At 51.6% G+C, this 18197-nt stretch overlaps 4 protein-coding genes across 4 annotated transcripts; 1 reads left to right on the forward strand and 3 right to left on the reverse strand.

Annotated features, from left to right (window-relative positions):
- Positions 1-130: 130 nt before the first annotated feature.
- On the reverse strand, positions 131-1674 carry CC1G_11667 (cytochrome P450; the record flags this gene model as incomplete). Its single annotated transcript, XM_001838553.2, has 8 exons — positions 131-203; positions 266-406; positions 460-588; positions 648-919; positions 970-983; positions 1045-1168; positions 1225-1489; positions 1550-1674. The coding sequence occupies 8 exons, from the start codon at positions 1672-1674 to the stop codon at positions 131-133; spliced, it is 1143 nt and encodes a 380-aa protein (XP_001838605.2).
- Positions 1675-2046: 372 nt separating this feature from the next.
- CC1G_11668 (hypothetical protein) lies at positions 2047-4100 on the reverse strand (the record flags this gene model as incomplete). Its single annotated transcript, XM_001838554.2, has 9 exons — positions 2047-2134; positions 2193-2365; positions 2422-2625; positions 2683-2838; positions 2892-3278; positions 3328-3495; positions 3550-3761; positions 3813-4019; positions 4067-4100. The coding sequence occupies 9 exons, from the start codon at positions 4098-4100 to the stop codon at positions 2047-2049; spliced, it is 1629 nt and encodes a 542-aa protein (XP_001838606.2).
- A 7033-nt stretch (positions 4101-11133) lies between these two features.
- CC1G_11673 (hypothetical protein) lies at positions 11134-12378 on the reverse strand (the record flags this gene model as incomplete). Its single annotated transcript, XM_001838559.2, has 5 exons — positions 11134-11267; positions 11326-11443; positions 11863-12161; positions 12221-12286; positions 12342-12378. 5 exons carry the CDS (start codon positions 12376-12378, stop codon positions 11134-11136), a joined length of 654 nt encoding a protein of 217 aa, XP_001838611.2.
- Positions 12379-14188: 1810 nt separating this feature from the next.
- On the forward strand, positions 14189-16870 carry CC1G_11674 (hypothetical protein; the record flags this gene model as incomplete). The annotated part of the gene is made up of 7 exons (XM_001838560.1): positions 14189-14561; positions 14611-15086; positions 15143-15369; positions 15422-15800; positions 15869-16520; positions 16577-16706; positions 16765-16870. 7 exons carry the CDS (start codon positions 14189-14191, stop codon positions 16868-16870), a joined length of 2343 nt encoding a protein of 780 aa, XP_001838612.1.
- Between the last annotated feature and the right edge of the window lie 1327 nt (positions 16871-18197).

Genomic DNA, 18197 nt, shown 5'->3' on the forward strand with positions numbered 1-18197 from the left:
GATTGATCCCAGGTACCGTTGATTAATTTCAATGGCCAGGGAGATCGTCTTGGAATTCAATCATGAATCGATACTGACATGGATATACGTGGTTACATGTTACATATCTGCTATCTTTGGAGAACAAAGTTTACAGATTGTGAATACACTGCTCAGCTTCCTTCGAGCGAGGGGTTAAGTAGCAATCGTAGGGTTCCGGGCGGCTATAACGAGCATGGCTATAGTCAGTTCCTACATAAGCCTGATTGAAGGGAGGTTCACTTACGCAAGTCCAAGCTGCGAGAATTTGTAACGGATTGTCGGCTCGCCATTCCCATCTTTCGGCGGAGTGATGTCGAAAAGCGAAAGGGTGCACGCAATGAACAACCAAAGTGATTCTCCGCTCAAGAACCGTCCAGGGCATATTCTGTGGCAGGCGTTGAGCCATCACGATACTCGCAGAAAGAATTTAGCACTGACCTTCTTCCGTAGCCAAACACAGCAACCCCGGGATCGACAGTGTCGGGGTTGATCTTTCCATCCTTGATGTACCTCTCCAGTTTGAATTTCATCGGTTCGTCGAAGATCTCAGGATCGTGCATGATATGCCTGTTATCATTCACCTAAGCTCAAGACTTCGACCTCGAGGGATACATAAGTCTACTCACCATGTGTTTCCTAAGACAACAGTGCCTTTGGGGATAAAATATCCGTCGTAGATGTCGTCGGTTGTCGTGGCATGTGGAAATCCGACTAGCAAGGGTATGTGCATCCGTTGGAGCTCCTTCATAATCGCGGTAATATATACCAGATCTTCTCGGTCGGAGAATTCGGGGAGCCTCCCCTTCCCCACAACTCGATCGAGCTCTTGCTGCGCCTTGCGTTGAACTTCAGGATGCGTTGCGAGGAGCACGAAGAATGCCATAGAAACACTGTTCGTCTAGAATAACTCGAACCGGGTCCCAACATAGAAGCAAAATCCGCGCATACCGTATCGCTTCCGGCTAGATGTGAGTGGCGGTCAGACGTCACGAAACAATTGGGCAACATGAGACAAGCGCTTACCACCATGAATCACCCCAGCAACCCACTTGGCTCTCTCTTCCTCTGCTGCCCTCCTCGGATCGCCTTCGTCAGGAAGCTCTTCAGCCATCTTCGTAGCCAGGCACGGCTCAACGGTCCCGCATTTCTGGAAAGGCAATGTATTGAAGTTGTCCCGGAGAGGGTGTCATTTCCGTCACTCACCATAGCCTTCATTACGTGCTCCCATGGTTGGGTCCTGGCCTTGATTTCCATGTCCTTGTAAAACGCCGCCCACCTCTTGAACCCTGCACCGGGGAACCAACTCGGAACGTACTTCAGAATTGGGATGGCATCGACCAAGAACCTGCCTGGGGCAGCTGCTGTTCCGAAGCCAACAGTAACCTCCGTCATGTCCTGGATGAAAGGATCATCGCAGGACTCTGTCACAATACCGTACGTCATTTCAAAGATTATCGCGCTAAACAGCCTGCGAGAAGGATAAACACCGTTACACCGGATTGAATAGCGTCAAACAACGGGGACCTACTGTTTGGTATGGGCTTCCCACTTGTCGGGTGCGGCCAGAAGGCTCTTCAGGTAGATACGCGTCAGCTTCTCAATTAGCGGGTGCCATATCGAAGGGTTGTGAGGTTCCATGTGTCGATGAAGCATCTTGCGTTCATCAGGAAAAGCCCATCCGTCGAATTGGGCTCTATTAGGCGCAAGTGTGCCCGTTTCAACGGATTTGACGTAGTGTACAAATGATGTCTAATTACAAGCTCCCTCCATTCATTCAGGTTAATCGATGTCTAATTGCCACTGGCCCCCTCCTAATGGTGTATAGTTCGAGACATTTGAAACATAAATTATCGCAGATTTCACTCGGATACTTAGGGCCGTAGCACGGGTTCTCGGTAATAGGGAGCTGTATTGGTCAACTAGCAGTAACTACAATACAGAATAAGAGGGAATACGGTAAGGGTGATGAGGGAGGGATAAATATGCTATAAATATGGAGGAACGACTACAAGTGAGACAAATCCTCTAGTCATCGGAGACTGGCATGTTTTCGATGTCGACGAGCTTGAGAGCATCGTTTGTAGATGCAATGCCCGATGAGGCTGTGCCCTTGCTGTAAAAAATGTCAGACTCGGAGACTAGGTGACAGCAGAGACGAGAGATGTGCTTACCCGCACTCAGTATAGATCTTGGCCATGAGGTAGTCGTACGCAGCACCTTGTCGTGCCTCGCGGATAGTATCGAGAACCTCTCCCAGAACATTGTAGACATCTTCGTACGTGTCAGCACTAAAGGGGGTGGGCTGGTGGATGCCGTTCTTCCAGTCGTCGAGGGCGGCATGCGTCTATAGTAACAGTCAACTGTCAGAGATATCAACGTCAGAGCAAACTAATCACGTACCACTGCAGCCGCTAAGCAGACCATGGCATCAGGAATAGCACGTCGTTGTGGAGCATCAGCAGAAGTCGAGGGCAAGGTACGGAAGCCCTTGTCGTACTTGTGCGCCAGGGACCCGGTACGTCCCTTCTCGGTGAAAACACATTGTCGAAGGACAGCGAGGATGCAACTGTGGAGGAATGGCTTGGCAAAGATAGGTGTGTCGTTCTAATTAGCCATCGCATCAGTTGCAAGGCATGGTCGTTGAAGTAGTTGGGAACGCACCGAATTGACTTCATACACGTAGGTGAACCCACTGAGGACCTTGTCGACACGTTCTTTGATCTGCTGCTGGCTGCCAAGGAGGCGGTAGTGGAGCTCTACCTTGCGAGCCGCCTCTTGCTTCCAGTTTCCCCGCAGGTTCGAGAGACGTTGGACAATCTAACAATGACCATGACCGTTAGAAGCAGTGTGGATAAAGATATAGCACTTACCACTCGGGCAAGAGCAAGCGCATACGTAAGTTCTTCCTTGACACGTTTGGCAACATCGTGCTGGCCAACCTGGGTGGCAACCTCAACAATGAGGTCACGGTGGTACCGATAGTCATCGTCGATGGAAGGGAACGGATTCCGGAACAACACCTTGTAGATTGCACGTGTGATGCCGGTGGCCAGAACGGTCCTGATGACCGATCGTTGTTCCTTGAGACGGATGTTGCGGACACCAGGGGGAGGCGGAACCAGGTGGGTATGAACAGGCCAGTTGTGGTCGTTGGCGCTCAGAGGATGGGGTCCAGCAGGAGCTGAAGCGGCACCAGTACCTCCAGTCTCCGGCTCACTGTCTTCTTCACCATCGGAGATAAAGACGGGGGAACTCGACTTCTGCAGAATGAGAGAAAGGCCTCACAACATAGCTTGGTTGACTCACGTTGGGAAGGCTGGGTTGTTTGCGATCAGGGGTTGTGAAATGAGGGACCTCATTACGTCGCTGGCGAGCACGATTGCTCTCTTGAGTCTCGCCTGGAACCCGATTCTCTTTCTCTGAACTGTCGGGGTCGTCAGCCTCCACCTCGTCGTCATCGTCGATGGAAATGGCCTGTCAATACATGTCAGGGATAGATGTATGGGACACAGCCTTGGGTGACGTTACCTCTCGAGAAAGCTTCTCAACCAGGGCACGGCCTTCCAGATGTTCGAGGTCGTCATCGTCTTCATCAGCGTCTTCATATTCGTCTTCATCCTCATCTTGCTCATCGTCGTCAGATGCCGCAGGTTTGAACAGTGTGCGGCCCAGGACTTCATGACTGCCATCAGAAGCCTCGTCGTCACTCCCAAGAACAATGACACGACGGTTCGCAGAGGCTAAAAGACTAAGTTCAGCCTTTATACAAGTGCGAGGAGTATAGTACATACCACGAGGAGCGCTGCCCTTCAACCGGTCTGCCTTAGCCTTCTGTCGTTGCAGGGTTGGCGAAATCGGAGCAGCGCGTGATTTCTTGTTGACAGGCTTGCGCTTCGAGGGGAGGGATGGACTAAGTGTCCTTTTGGTTCGAGTTCGCCTAACGGCTTGCTCGGGCTCGCGTGGCCTCTTGTTGGAAGGACCAGCGGCAGTTGACGAAGCTGGAACACTGTCAATCTTAGAATCCAAAAGGTTAATGACAACGCACCTTTCCTGCTCGATTTCCGGGTCTCAGTGGGCATTTTTGACGATAGAGGCGCAGACTTGAGTGTCGATGGTGGTGGTCGAGAGCGAAGAAAATTTGCCGCGGAAAGGTGTGGAAAAACGGGTCTCGGAAATCCCCGTCCAGTGCCGATCGGCAAGCCAATCTAGTTGAGTCCTGGCTGGTCTTACACTCAGAAAGTGCACGCACATCCCTACAAATGGCAAAGAACTGTCGGTGTGGTCAACGGGTCCGTGCAGGTGGACTCCGGAATCATGTCCTACGGAGCACGAACCCACTCTGTCGAGGAAACCCTGAAGAGAATCCTTGGTCAGACAATAGCGACGAGGAAGAAGATTTGAACATACCGGAAACCCAGTCACCCCATCTGACACATTCACCTCGTCCACCCATCTCCCATGCTACTTCCCATCCCTCCCATGCACCCACAACACCCACACCTGCGACACCCTCCAGCCAGCAGCGGAACCCCCATTCCACTTCCAACCCGGTCTCTCCGGTGACAATATTTGATCCTCGAGGCGATATTTTCGGCGACTATGGTGTGCTGCTGGACGAAATCTTCTGCGAGGAAGCAGTGGGCAACGAGCTCTTCAGTAGTGACGAGGACGAGGGAGGGTCAGATGGTGTTAGACTCTACGGAACTGCGGAGTCTGCGGAGTCGAAGGGACCTTGGCCTCAACGTATTGCGTTGTGCCCACGCTGGTGGTATATGGTCCAACCCGAAAGGAGAGGGGGAGGAGAGGGAGAGAGAGACGCGCCTTGCGGCGGAAGACGAGTAGAGAGAGGAGAGAGCCTTGCGGAGCGGAATCAGGAGCACTGTGCGGATATGCGGAGTATGCGGAAAGCTCTAGCAAGCCTGAAAGGCTCAAGACTGGACAGAGGAGAAGTTCTGTATAAGTCTGATTCGAGATTCCGGATGAGTATCTACTACAGAAATCTAGCTAGCTTATATATCTGTAAATACTCTGGATATACTCTGGGACAAGTCTGGGACAAGAGATAAAACTGAGTCATAAGAAATGCGGAATACCGCGGAATGCGAAGAGGATGAGTAAGACGATTCCAAAGAACAATAGCAAAGCAAGGAAGGGAGTCATAAAGAAGTATAAGGGGTCACATGCAGAGTCTGGGCGCCTAGAGGGCGGTTACGAGGTTTCTCCGCGCGGTCCGCACCGGCCCTCAGTTGCGGGCCGTGTCGTACCAGGCGGCGCTCCGCATAAATGCGGAGCGGAGTGTCTAGCGCCCGTAAACTCCACATGCGGATCGACTGCGGAGCATGCGGGAGTGCGGAGGGAAGGGTCGCGGAGATATGGGGATGTGGGATGCGGAGAGGTGATGGTGAGTGTGGGGATGTGCGGGATCATGCGGGAGATCATGTGAGACTGTGCGGGGAGTGTGGGTCAAGGCTGGTGGGTTGTGGGTGGATGTGGGGTGGATGTGGGTGGATGTTCGAGACCCTAACAGTACCTCCCTGTTAAGGCCGAGCCCTCGAGGCTTGTGTTAGGACTCGGTCCGTGCACAGAATCATGATGTCCGCATTTTGCAACTCGGCATCATCAGCATGCTTGTGACTCTGCGGTGCGTTTGCGGAGAAGTGAAAAAATAATTTCTTGTCCTCTTGAAGTGGAAATGAAAAGTGCGGACAGGAAATGAAAGAATGAGGAAAGAGAAGCGGAGGCAGAAGGAGAAATTGAAGCATAATGTGCAGAGTAAGGGAAGGCATAGTGAAGCGGAGGAAAATGAAGGCAAGTGGAATAAAGTGGAGTAAATGAGAACATCAAGAAAGAGGGAATGCGGGAACAGGAGAAAAAAAGGTCAAACAGGTAAGGCATAGAGGAGCGGAGGAAGCATAGAGGGGAAAGGAGTAATGCGGAACCACAAATTGAAAAGAAAGATGCGGAGAAACAGGATGCGGAAAATTGCGGAGAGCGGAGAAAGACAAAAGTAGAACTTAGAAAAATAAAAGGATACAAAGGTGAAGAAGAAATGCGGAGTCAACTGCGGAATGCGGGGAATGCGGGGAATCACCAATGAGGACCAGGCTTGCCTGGGTACCTCTTGTGGAACTCTCCAACGATCTCTTGGGCGTGTTCAAGCTCTGTGGCAAGGAGCCAGCTTCGTTCCTCGTCCGTATTCTCGTATCCGCGCCACCGCACTTCGTAGAGGAGCTTGCAATGTTTGCGGCGACGATCCAGCTTGGAGTCGAGGATCTCCACAATCTCGTATTCAAGTTCCCCATCCACCTCGATTGGAGGCGGAGGCGGTTCGTGGCGTTGCGGAATCTGAGAGGTGTAATGCGGTTCGAGCATAGAGACGTGGAAGACAGGGTGAACAGCGCGGAGAGAGTCGGGGAGGCGGAGAGTGTAGGAAACCGTTCCAACTTGGGCAATGATCTCGTAAGGGCCAAAGTATCGTTCCGAAAGCTTCTTGGTAGGTCTGGTTGTGCGGAAGAACTGGGCCTTAACGAAAACTCGGTCGCCCACCTTGAAGTCTGGCGGAGGTAAGCGCTTCTGGTCCGCATAGCGGCGTGCGGACTCCTGCGCGCTGGCGATACCGGTGCGGAGGTGTTCGTGGAGCTCCTGCAGGTCGACCGCAAAGTCGCGGGCTGCGGAACTTGCAAGATCGCGTTCAGGGTGAACAGAGATGTTCGGATGATAACCCTTATTGGCGAAGAATGGCGAAACACCAGTTGTGGCACTAGGCGCATTGTTGTACGCAAACTCCGCAAGTGGGAGGAGTTCATGCCAGTTGTCCTGCTGGTAGTTACAGTAGGTCCGCAAATACTGCTCAAGCGTCTGGTTGACCCGCTCTGTCTGTCCGTCTCCTTCTGGGTGATAGCCGGATGTGAAGTGGAGCTTCATGTCCAGGGCTTCCCCCAAACTGCGGAAGAAGTGGGAGACGAATTCGGAGCCGCGGTCGGAGGTTACATGGCCAGGAACACCATGTTTGGAGAAGACGTGGAGCACAAACAGTCGCGCAAGCTCTGCGGAGGTGAGGCGGGAGTCTGTCGGAACAAAAATGGCTTGTTTGGACAGTCTATCCACCACCACCAAGATATCCGTGTATCTGCCGGATGCGGGGAGCTGTTCGATGAGATCCATCGAAATGGAGTCCCAGGGGCGGAGCGGAATAGGCAGGGGTTTCAGCAAACCATAAGGCTTGTGACGCGGAGACTTGTTGCGCTTGCAGACTGTGCAGGAGCGGACGTAGTCCGCAACAAAAGTGCGGAGTTCCGGCCAGACGTAGTCGCGGCGCACCAGCTCAATCGTCTTGTTCTTGCCGTAGTGTCCCGCAAGCGGATGGTCGTGTTTGAGCTGAAGTACGCGGAGGCGGAGTGCGGAGTTGTCCGGAACGTAGATGCGTCCGTCCTGGCGGAGTATACCATCTGCGCGAGAGAGTCCAGCGAGGGTTGGAAGGTGTGGGGAGGTGTTTGGAAGCGATTTCGTCCGTGGAGTAAGCAGCCTTGATGTCCTTGAGGAGCGCTCCCTCATCAACTACGACCGATGCGCGGAGTGCGGGGAGCATGATCGAAGTTGCGCGGAGCGATGCGGAGAGCTGCTCATTGGTGAAGATGGGTCTGAAGTTGTGGGGATTGACTGACGCGTAGTCACTACCTCCCTGTTTAAGGTAGACGTCCCAACGTCTAGTGAGGGCATCGGGCTTTGTCCCCAGCTTTCCAGGGCGAAAGCGGATGACAAGGTTGAACTGGGAGAGATACTCCGACCAGCGCGCTTGCCTGCGGGTGAGGACCTTGGAAGTGGCAAAATATTCCAAGTTCTTGTGGTCCGTCATCACATTCACAGGCTCCGCAGATCCCTCGAGGTAATGCCTCCAAATCTTGAAGGCCTCGAAGATAGCCAGGAGCTCCTTGTCGTGGACGTCGTAGTTGAGCTCCGCAGCTTGGAAAGTGCGGGAATGGAATGCGACGGGGTGGATTTCGCCAGAGTCAAGTTGTTGGGACAGAATGGCGGCAAGGGCGTAGTCAGAGGCGTCAGTTTCCACAATCAGGGGTCGGTCGGGTTGCCAGTGCACCAGGATGGGTGCGGAAGTGAATGCGGACTTGAGGGTTTCAAATGCGGAACGTGCGGAGTCGCCGAACACGAAAGGGGGTGTCTTTGCGGGTGAGGCGGGTAAGCGGAACAGTGATGTTGGAGTAGTTATGGATGAAACGTCGATAAAAGTTGGCAAAACCGAGGAAGGATTGTATATCCTTCACAGAGCGCGGTTCAGGCCAGTCCTGGATGGTCTTGGTCTTGTCCGCAGACATAGTGAGGCCTGCAGGCGACAAGATGTAACCCAAGTATTCCACGCGCTCCGCATGAAATTCGCATTTCTTTGCGGAGGCAAAGAGACCATGCTTCCGCAGCAGCGGCGGAGGACTTCCTTGACGTGCTTGCGATGATCCTCCCATGTTGTCGGAATAGATGAGGATATCATCCAGGTAGACGATGACACTGACATCAACCATGTCCCGCAAAGATATCGTTCATGAATCGCTGGAAATGCGGAGGGCGCATTGGTCAGCCCAAAAGGCATCACCAGCCATTCATACGACCCATAACGTGTGCGGAATGCGGTCTTCCACTCATCCCCGTCCGCAATGCGGACTAAGTGATAGGCATGCTTCAGGTCAATCTTGGTGTAGACCTTCGCGCGGCCGGGTGCGTCGAGGAGATCGGAGATCAGCGGAAGCGGATAACGATCTTTCTTGGAGATGCGGTTGAGTCCGCGATAATCGACGCAAAGGCGGAGCGATCCATCCTTCTTCTTGACAAAAAGGATGGGAGCGCCTAGGGGAGAGTTGGAGGAGCGGATGAAACCAGCCCGCAAGTTCTCTTCGAGGAACTCGCGGAGTGCGGAGGTCTCCGCAGGAGACAGGGAGTAGAGACGACTCGGTGGAAGCGGAGCGGCAGCGTCAAGCTCGATCTTGAGGTCGTAGGATCGATGCGGGGGCAAGGTGTAGGCCTTGGCATTGCTGAAACACGTTGGCAAACTCGTGGTATTCCCTCTGGAACAGAGGAGAGGTCGACGGGTTCCGCATCGACTGCTGCGGCGCATGCCCGCACCACGTTGTCGCTCTGGGAAAGGGAAAGGGAAAGGGAAAAGGAGTGTGAGCCACGCATCGCGGATGCGCGGCGGAAGGCGGCTGCATTGACAAAGGAAATCGGAACTGGATTGCTGGTGAATGCGCAAGAAGGGGGAGTGGGCGGAGCACTAGGCTCCGGTGCGGAGAGAGGCGGAGGGATGCTGGAAGTTGCGGAGGTCTCGACGTTTGCGGCGGCGAGTGAGCTCAATGCGGAGGAGTTATCGGATGATTCGAACGAGAGTATCTGGCCTCTGCGCCAATCAATCAACGGATTGTAACGGGCAAGCCAGTTGTGTCCTAGAACCAACGGATACAGGGCATCCAGGGTTGTGATGAAGCACTTGATATGGAATTCCTCGCCTGAGGAGATGCGGAGCGTGATGTCCGCAGCTTGCGATAACCAGCGCGAAATGGTTCCATCGAGGAGTTTAAGCGGAACAGGCGGAATGTCATAGAATTCGATATTGTGCTTGGATACGAATGCGGAGTCAATAAAACAGTCCGTACAACCCGAATCAATCAAGGCGCGGAGTTCAGCAGAGTCCAGAGAGGAGGAATGAGTTGGGGGTGTGGAGAAATCGAAAGAGAATGGAAAGAGCATTGGGATCAGAGAGGGCTGCCGCATTTAGTCGGACCCTCAAGCCTTTCTGCGGCGGAGACGCAGCCCTGAGGGAAAGGCGAGGTCACAGGGCTGCTCAGTAATTTCCCGACTGAGAGGAGTCGGAAACCTGCGGAGCGGACGCGTTGGCCCTGCGGGTGCGTGGGCAGTCCGCTGCGCGGTGTCCTGAGGCAGCGCAGACAAGGCAAAGGTTGTTCCGCATGCGACGTTCGCGCTCCTCAGGGCGGAGGCGACCGTTGGTGATGGTGTTACTCGGCGTGGACATCCCATTGTTGCGACCTTCAACGGCGATTATCAGGAGCAGATTCTCTCAACGGGGGTGAAGTCGGGCGAGTGTCCTGTGTGCGAGGTTGACCGAGATGCACTGGGAGATAGTGCAGTACCAGAGGAACTGCGAGACCTTGACCACATTCTCACAATACTCGACTCTTTCGACGCTGATCCCGCCGGATTTCTCAAGACATGCAACGACGCTGGAATCAAACCCATTGTAAACCCCTTTTGGAAGGATCTCCCGTACACCAACATCTTCCAATCGATTTCTCCCGATGTTCTTCACCAGCTGCATCAAGGCATCTTCAAGCACCTGGTCCACTGGCTGACGACTGTCTTTGACCCAGCAGAAATTGATGCTCGGTGCCGACGTCTCCCCCGGAACCACAACATCCGCCATTTCTCCAATGGCATCACCAGCCTGAGCAGAGTTACCGGCCATGAACACGATCAGATGTCCCACATTCTGCTCGGCCTCATACTCGACATGAAACTCCCTGGAGGCCAGTCGCCCGTTCGCCTTGTCAAAGCGGTGCGGTCATTACTCGACTTACCTAGCCCAGTATCCTGTTCACACAGATGAGACACTCGATGTTCTCCGAAATGCGCTTCAAGCTTTCCACGACCACAAATCGGTTTTTGTTGATCTTGGCATCCGCGACCATTTCAACATCCCAAAACTCCACTTCGCCTCTCATTACGTCGAAAAAATCAAGCTGTTTGGGACAACCGACAACACCGACACCGAGTACACTGAGCGACTGCATATCGACCTCGCCAAGGACGCCTACGCAGCCACCAACCACAAGGATGAGTTACCTCAAATGACGACGTGGCTCGAGCGCCGGGAGAAAATCTTCAAGCATGAGCAGTATATTAATTGGAGGATCTCAGGGGAGAAGCTGCCAGTACGCCCTCCATGGTCGCCACCAGGTCTTGAACTGGATCGCGAACGTCATCTCTCACAAGGTTAAGTAGTTTCGAAAGTTCATCCTAATACACAACGAAAGATCCGTCAGAATGGCGGGGGACACGCGAATTGAGCATGTGGCTCTGGAGAATAAATAAAGCTCACAAGGTCATCATATGGAAGGGAGGTCTGTCTGAGTAGATGGCCGAGCGCTCGTCGAAGAGTTCTTTCACCCTCTTCAGTGAAGAGAGAATCAACATGGGCTGGCCCAAGGCCTCAAGATAGATCAAATCGCCTTGAAGAAAATCAATTTAGGGTCACCAAAGAGTCAGTGTGATAGGGAAAGGACGTACCATACTTGCGAGTGAGTTCTTGGTAACCCGTCGTAATGTTTTCAGTGGGTATGTCAAGAACGTTGCCGATGATGGGGTAGCCCTTGGGACCGGGGGGGCCTGGGCGGCTTGGAGACTTCTGTGGCCTTCTTGAGTAAGAAGAATGTAAGAATCGCGGCAGGGACGATATACGAGACAGGGACCGCGCTCAGATGGAATGAGGTTAATGAGAAAAACATTGCGACGAAGCCGGTTGGTACAAAAGCTGAACCTGAACTGGTTATATATCCCAAGGTTTGTCGTAATTTGGTGCTTCGAAAAGAGGATTCTGCATAATTGCGATACCCGAGACGATAGGCACATTGGTACATATCCGTTCAGTGGTGCACTTGGAGTAGTTCGACCGTTGACACCGCCCCACTGATTCCCCCCACAACTAATCCCGTGCTAGGGACTTCTACGTCCAGGTCCATTCTATTCTCTGTTTAGTCACCAGACCTTAGGAACGGGAGAAAACTCACAGGGGGAGAATGTCATGAAAGACCGCCCACTGCGAACGATGGCCTTCTTCAACCAATTCGAGCGTCTTGCAACAAATTCCGCGACTTCTACCGGTGCCATGCTGACACCATTCCCAGACTGGCCTAATGGCGGCGTGACAACTGGGTCTCCTGATAAGGTAGGCACGGGAGCCGGGATTGGGGAATCAATCTTCATCGCACCAAAAGCGACATTGTTTGGTGCGGATGGCAGATGAGAGAAGAACGAGGCATCTTTGACTGATCTCGTCCATACAGGGTTCCCTCGTGAGTGACCAGTTAGGGTCAGTGTGAGTAATATGAGCCAGTATAGTAAAACTAGAATAAGACATCAGCAGCAGCAACTAGCAGGGGGTTCAAATGGATCAACAACTTACGGGATGCCCAGTTGAAGAGGCTGATCACCAGGAAAGTGTGTAATTCTGTACAGAGAGGCCCGTCCGCTACGTCGTGAGTTGGAGCAAGATGGTTCTTTGGAAGAAAGCACACGAAACTCACACGTCTGGCACCACAGAGAAAAGAGTTTAGGCGACATGATCAAGAGAAGGGTCGACTCCACCAGCCAAAATAGCCAAAGCAGAGCTGCCGATGAGGTACGGCTCAGCGACGGCGGTGATAACGACAATTGAAATTGCTTACCGATGGAAATAAGCTCGCATGAAATACGTGTAAGATGATGTAGACCTTTCTTGTAAGGTGCGACGATTCTAATCGAGCCTCCATGTTAGAAACGAGTCGGTGGATCGTGGATGTGCACGGACAGAGTTGCCAGTAGAAGGGCGCTGATGGTTCCCGTTACAGTTCCCAGTATTGCACATTCTAAATGCCCCTCTTTTCTGGGGCGAGATTGATGAATGAGGCGACCTCCAAGAGCGACAGAGGTGGCAGATAAAACGCAACAGGCCGCTAAGAGGTTGCGGGGTTTGTGTGAACGTTCTTGACTAGTCAAAATGAGTACAGCGTACCAAAGAATGTGACACGGGTTGCTAGAAGAGATTTCATGAGCTATTGTGCGTGCCCCAGTCAGGTGGATGGGAAGGTGTCTGACTGCGCAACTCGAAGGCCGTTTGTCAAGATAATAACTGTTGGTCCAGAGCAATTTGTCTCATTCTATGAGTCTCTTTTTTGGAACTGAATGAAGACCTGGCTATCGTGAACATTCATTTTCCCCAATACGATCCTGCAACCTTACCGGAATTGTTCCATGACAACAGATTCATGAAATTGTCAGTCATTGCCACTGATTGTGCCTTCTCGTCGCGAGCCAATTCAATAAGCCTGTTTGTCACAGATCTTCGCCGTCGTTGGATAAGTACAACAATCATGAAGGAGAAGTTGAGGAGAAGACGAAAACTGGATTCAGTCGCGTCAAAGGACGATTACGAGCCTTTACGTAAGTAAAGATCGTTTTTACACAGAGCTACAGTGTCCGACACATAAACGTGACGTCTCTGCGCTTGGCGCATTTTTGCGAATTTCAACATGATTTTTTCACTTTTGTAACCTAACTTGGGCCAATTAGCGTAAATATGAGGTTTCCGAAAATCACGGAAATTACGTAATCTGTTCACATTTTCGACAAGAACCCAGTGACCGAGTTGAGTGCCGATTTCGTCTGCTTCGCATGATCCTTCGCCATGCCTCGTAACAGTGGGCGGTCTGCAAGGGCAAAGCGTCAGCGCGCCGCTGGGGGTGGACAATTTGGCAAAGACCATATCCCGGATAGTGATCACCAGGGGTTAACCCCGGGTTTCGGAAGGCCGACCCGGACCCGACCCGTGGCTTGACCCTACCCGTAACCCGACGGGTTTTCCGCACGGGTTGAGCTTTAGATCATCCAAAACGGATGAGAAATGGTAGAGATACGGTCAAATAAGTGTTTTAACCATATCTCATCCATTTCTCATCCGTTGTTGGATGATCTACGGCTCGTTTTGAAATTCCCGGGTCTGGGAATCGCGACCCGTACCCGACCCGCGACAGGGTTGACCCGAAAACCCGGAGGGGTCAGCCGACCCTTAGTTTTCACTAATCCCGGACAGTCCATCCGAGCTCAAGAACGATCCCGACTTTGTTCCCAACTCGGAAGATGATGAAAGTGATAACGATGAGATTACGGAAGGGATGACAGAGAGCGTAAATCCGAGGATTGGAGACAGTGTGGATGAAGGGAATGGCTCGGTATTGGGAGAAGAGCAAACCAGAGTTGAGAAGAAAGAGACACACAGCTTCTTTAAGCTGAATTTCAGAAAATCGAACCAAACTGAACAGTCGGTAAGCACTCTCAGCTCATAAATCAAGTGAAGCATAGTTTCTCACACAAAGCACATCATAAGGCATCGAAAATGAAGGGAAAGGAGAAGAAGGCACCTCTGGGTGCTATGCCTAGCTACAGTGGTACTGGGAAAACGACTTTATGGAAGAATAAGAAGAAATATATGCAAGCAGCCATCGGAACGAGTGCGATTTCAGGATTCTTCTCGCGCGCTAAACAGTTGGCCTCCGAATTTAAAGCGCCCACGCCAGATTTGGCTAGTGGCAGTGGATCTGCTTTGGCGCCCATCGATGTCGACACCGATTCTGATCCAGAAATCATTTCGGTCGATGCAGCGCCGAGCACGAGCTCAATCGAGCCGGACACAAGCCATCCAGGCCCCGAAACGGTCGTTACGGCACCTATGTCTGTGCCAGACTGTCAGTCCCAGGCTGTCATCGAAGGTGAGTTAACCATTTATGTCATCGATGGGAAGATTCTGATGGTTCTCAGAATTGCCTGCACCCAGCGCCGAGCCTGCGCCTCTTCCAGTCGAAGAACCGTCTTCAGCCGAGACTATTGCAGTCCGGGAGTTGCTCGACATATCGATGGAGTGGGAGCCAGCCCCAGCGCGACCGCCCTTGAGGGTAATCTTGATGAAGCTGATTGCGGCTGCGAAAAAACACGGCGCTTATTCCTCGCTTATCAAGCTCAACAGTGTCAAAGATTATCTCAGCCTCGTTTACACCTACGAAATGAACCCGCGCATTAAGAATCCTCGCACAAAAGCGAGTCTGGCAATTGCAGCGAGGATTGGGAAGGGGCCGGCCTTTGCACGTAAAATCCGCGAACTTGCCATTTACATCGATCGGTTCCACACCCTCCCACCACGTAACCGAGGCAAGCACCATGCCCACCCATCACTGTTGAACGATGAACGAGTTTTTCATGCGGTACGAAGATATTTGAGCGTTACGGCTGCAGGAGAGGTGAGTCCTGAATAAAATTGTTAAGCGCCGTCACTTAGACGTAAACACTATGATAGATTACCCCACGCGAACTTGCCAACCAAGTAAACCATGTCATTATCCCTGGCATTGGTTTCGACCTTGATGGAAAGACCATTTCGGAACGTGGAGCTATCCGTTGGTTGATTAAGTTGGGTTACACCCTCTCAAACGTCAAGAAAGGCGTCTATATTGATGGCCACGAGCGCCCAGATGTGGTCAAGTCACGGAAAACCTTGCTTGACAGGCTTGCTGAAGATGAACAGTACGTGACTTCACATCTATTTTCACTCAATCTAATCATTCCGATTTAACAGTTTACGATACACTTTTGACGACAAGACCCTTGAACCCATACCACCAAAGCTCGGCCCTGGCGAGAAATGTCACATCCCTGTTTTTCAGGATGAAAGTATTTTTCGCACCAACGATCTCCGTCAACGGGTTTGGGTAAAGACCAAGGGGCTCAATGGCAACGCGCCAGCCCTGCCGCTCCGTAAAAAGGGTGCTGGGCGTTCCCAAATGGTCTCGGATTTTATTGTCGAGCTAACTGGACATTTAAAGCTCACCAATGAGCTTATTGAAGCTCAACGTCCCTTACCTGAAGGCCAACACATCCCCGAACAAGCACGGGAGATTATTTACCCAGGGAAGAATGCAGATGGATGGTGGGATGCGAAACAGTTGATTAAACAGGTGCGCTTTAATGAAACTTGAATACATTTATCGAAGTCTAATCGAGCCGTGTGTCAGGTGAAACGAAGGCCATCCCGATCTTCGAGGCACTTTTCCCAAATGCCGTGGGCGAGTTCTTCTTTGATCAGTCAACAGCCCATGCCGCCCTTGCTCCAGATGCACTCCGCGCTCACGATATGAATGTCAAACCAGGGGGAAAGCAACCGAAAATGCACGACACCATTATTCCCCACAGTAATCCCAATCCGGCACTCCGCGGTATCGTACAGTCAATGGTATTTGACGAAGATTTACCCCCATCACATCCAGACTATGAACATCGTGGGAAACCAAAGGGAATGCGGCGGGTTTTGGAAGAGCGAGGGCTTTGGGACATTTTGACAGAGAAAAACGGTGGTAAGGAGATTCCCGGTACTTGCCAGACTTGCAAACTCTCGCAGAAAGAGCGCGAGAAGCGCGAAAAGGAAGCTGCAGAGGTTATGGCAGGTCTGGACGAGCCCGAGGAAGCCGATTCTGATGACATCGAGCTCAGTTCTGGTGTTGAACTGACAGGGGCAACATGCTGCATGCGGAAAGTCCTGTCGGAACAGGAGGACTTTCTCAATGAAAAGCCGTTGCTCCAGGTCATCATCGAGAGAGCCGGTCACAAGTGTTATTTCCTTCCCAAGTTCCACTGTGAACTGAATCCGATCGAGATGCAGTGGGGTTGGGTCAAAGGCCGTAAGTCATCACTTCCTTCTCACATCGACTAATTCACTTCACACATTTATTTTTAGGTTATCGTGCACTGGCAGATGGCAGCTGGCAACGCGCTAAAGAGCTCGTTCCCGCGCTCTTGGATTCTATCGAAATTAAGACCATTCGGGCGTTCTTCCGCAAGACCTGGAGGTACATGGATGCTTACCGGTGAGTATTGGGCTGATTACAACTTCATTAACCTGGATTCTAATGGAACTCTTCGCAGACAAGGACTTAATGCTGCTCAAGCCGAGTACGCTGTTAAGAAATACAAATCCCATCGTAAGATTGGGAAAAAGATCTATAAGAACGTCAATATGCTGTTCAATTAACTTCCTTCGGTCTTTCGGTCTTGTAGATGTTCTCGTTATCTTATCTACTGATAAGACCTTCCTTATATGGAAAGTCTTGGCGACGTTCACATTTACAAATGCTCAATTTTTTTAAAAGTCTACAGGAGGGAAAAGGGTCGAGTAGACTCTAAAGTACTTTCGATTTCGAGTTGATTCCGATGGTTTTCGGAGGTTTCTAAAGTGATGGGGAAGACTAGTTGAGGAAGGTGGTTTTGCCGCGCCAAGAGGTCACTTTTGAGCGTCGGACACTGTACCCTCCTTTTTTGCCAAGATTCGCCGAGTTTGCACTTATGCCCATATGGTATGCCGTTGATTGCCGCTCATGATGCTCTGATTTCGGTTTCCTTACTTGTGCCAGTGGTAAGCGGACCTAGTTATGCGCCCGTGGTCGTCGCCAAAAACTGAGGAGTTCCTTGTGTGCTCCCTTTTCGGTCTGTTCTTTATGGTACTGGGTAGAAAAGGAGGAAAGGAAAGAAAAAGAAATTGAGAGAGGGAGACTTCCCACATACCTTCACTGAGGGTTATCGGGATCTCGAGTCACTCAGAACCCGGTCTCATCACGTCTGCAGACACGTATACAGTATGGTGCGCTGCAAATAGTACAGAAATTGCGGAAGGTCGCGCGAAACATGTACATTTAAATTATATGAACAACTACGTAGTAAGTTGGAGAGCCCACTCCATATCTTATGAACGGACATGAGCAAAGGGACCTAATTACCTTTTTTCTTCGAAGGGAGGGTGTTCGACGTTCGTTGAGGTCACACAGGTGGCTGTGTCGTCCCAGCGCGGCAGTGACAGATAACATAATAGGGGCTGTTATCTGCCATTCTCTCGCGCCGTCCGGAGTTTTGAGCAGAAATACACATGAACCATAGGTATTTATACATACTGTAAAATGTACCTATGTGTAGCTTCTGTGTGTCATCTACCACGGTAGTAACCATTTCACTTCCGCCATGATGGCATAACTTAAATTGGGCAAACATATGATACGAAATACAAGCACATCGGACAGCAGCTGGCTCAATAAAGGCAGATCAGACAGCACAGGAATATATGCTATCTACGTCGTAAACTAAATCACTAAAAGGCTCGTATCCGCCGTGCTTGCAACGGCCCACTACACCAAGTCAACCCTAACCTCAGCCCAAACAACGCCCCACGTGATAGTCTTGGTGGGCGCTTAAATGCCTTGGCGCCAACACCATCCTGTCCAGTTTCCTGGCACTTGGTGTAGAGGGCCGTTGCAAGCACGGCAGGGACGAGCCTTTCCTTATAATTCTGTATCAGACCGGTGTCAGGA

This window comes from Coprinopsis cinerea (assembly GCF_000182895.1).
Source record: "Coprinopsis cinerea okayama7#130 chromosome 4 map unlocalized cont3.4, whole genome shotgun sequence".
Taxonomy (NCBI): domain Eukaryota; kingdom Fungi; phylum Basidiomycota; class Agaricomycetes; order Agaricales; family Psathyrellaceae; genus Coprinopsis; species Coprinopsis cinerea.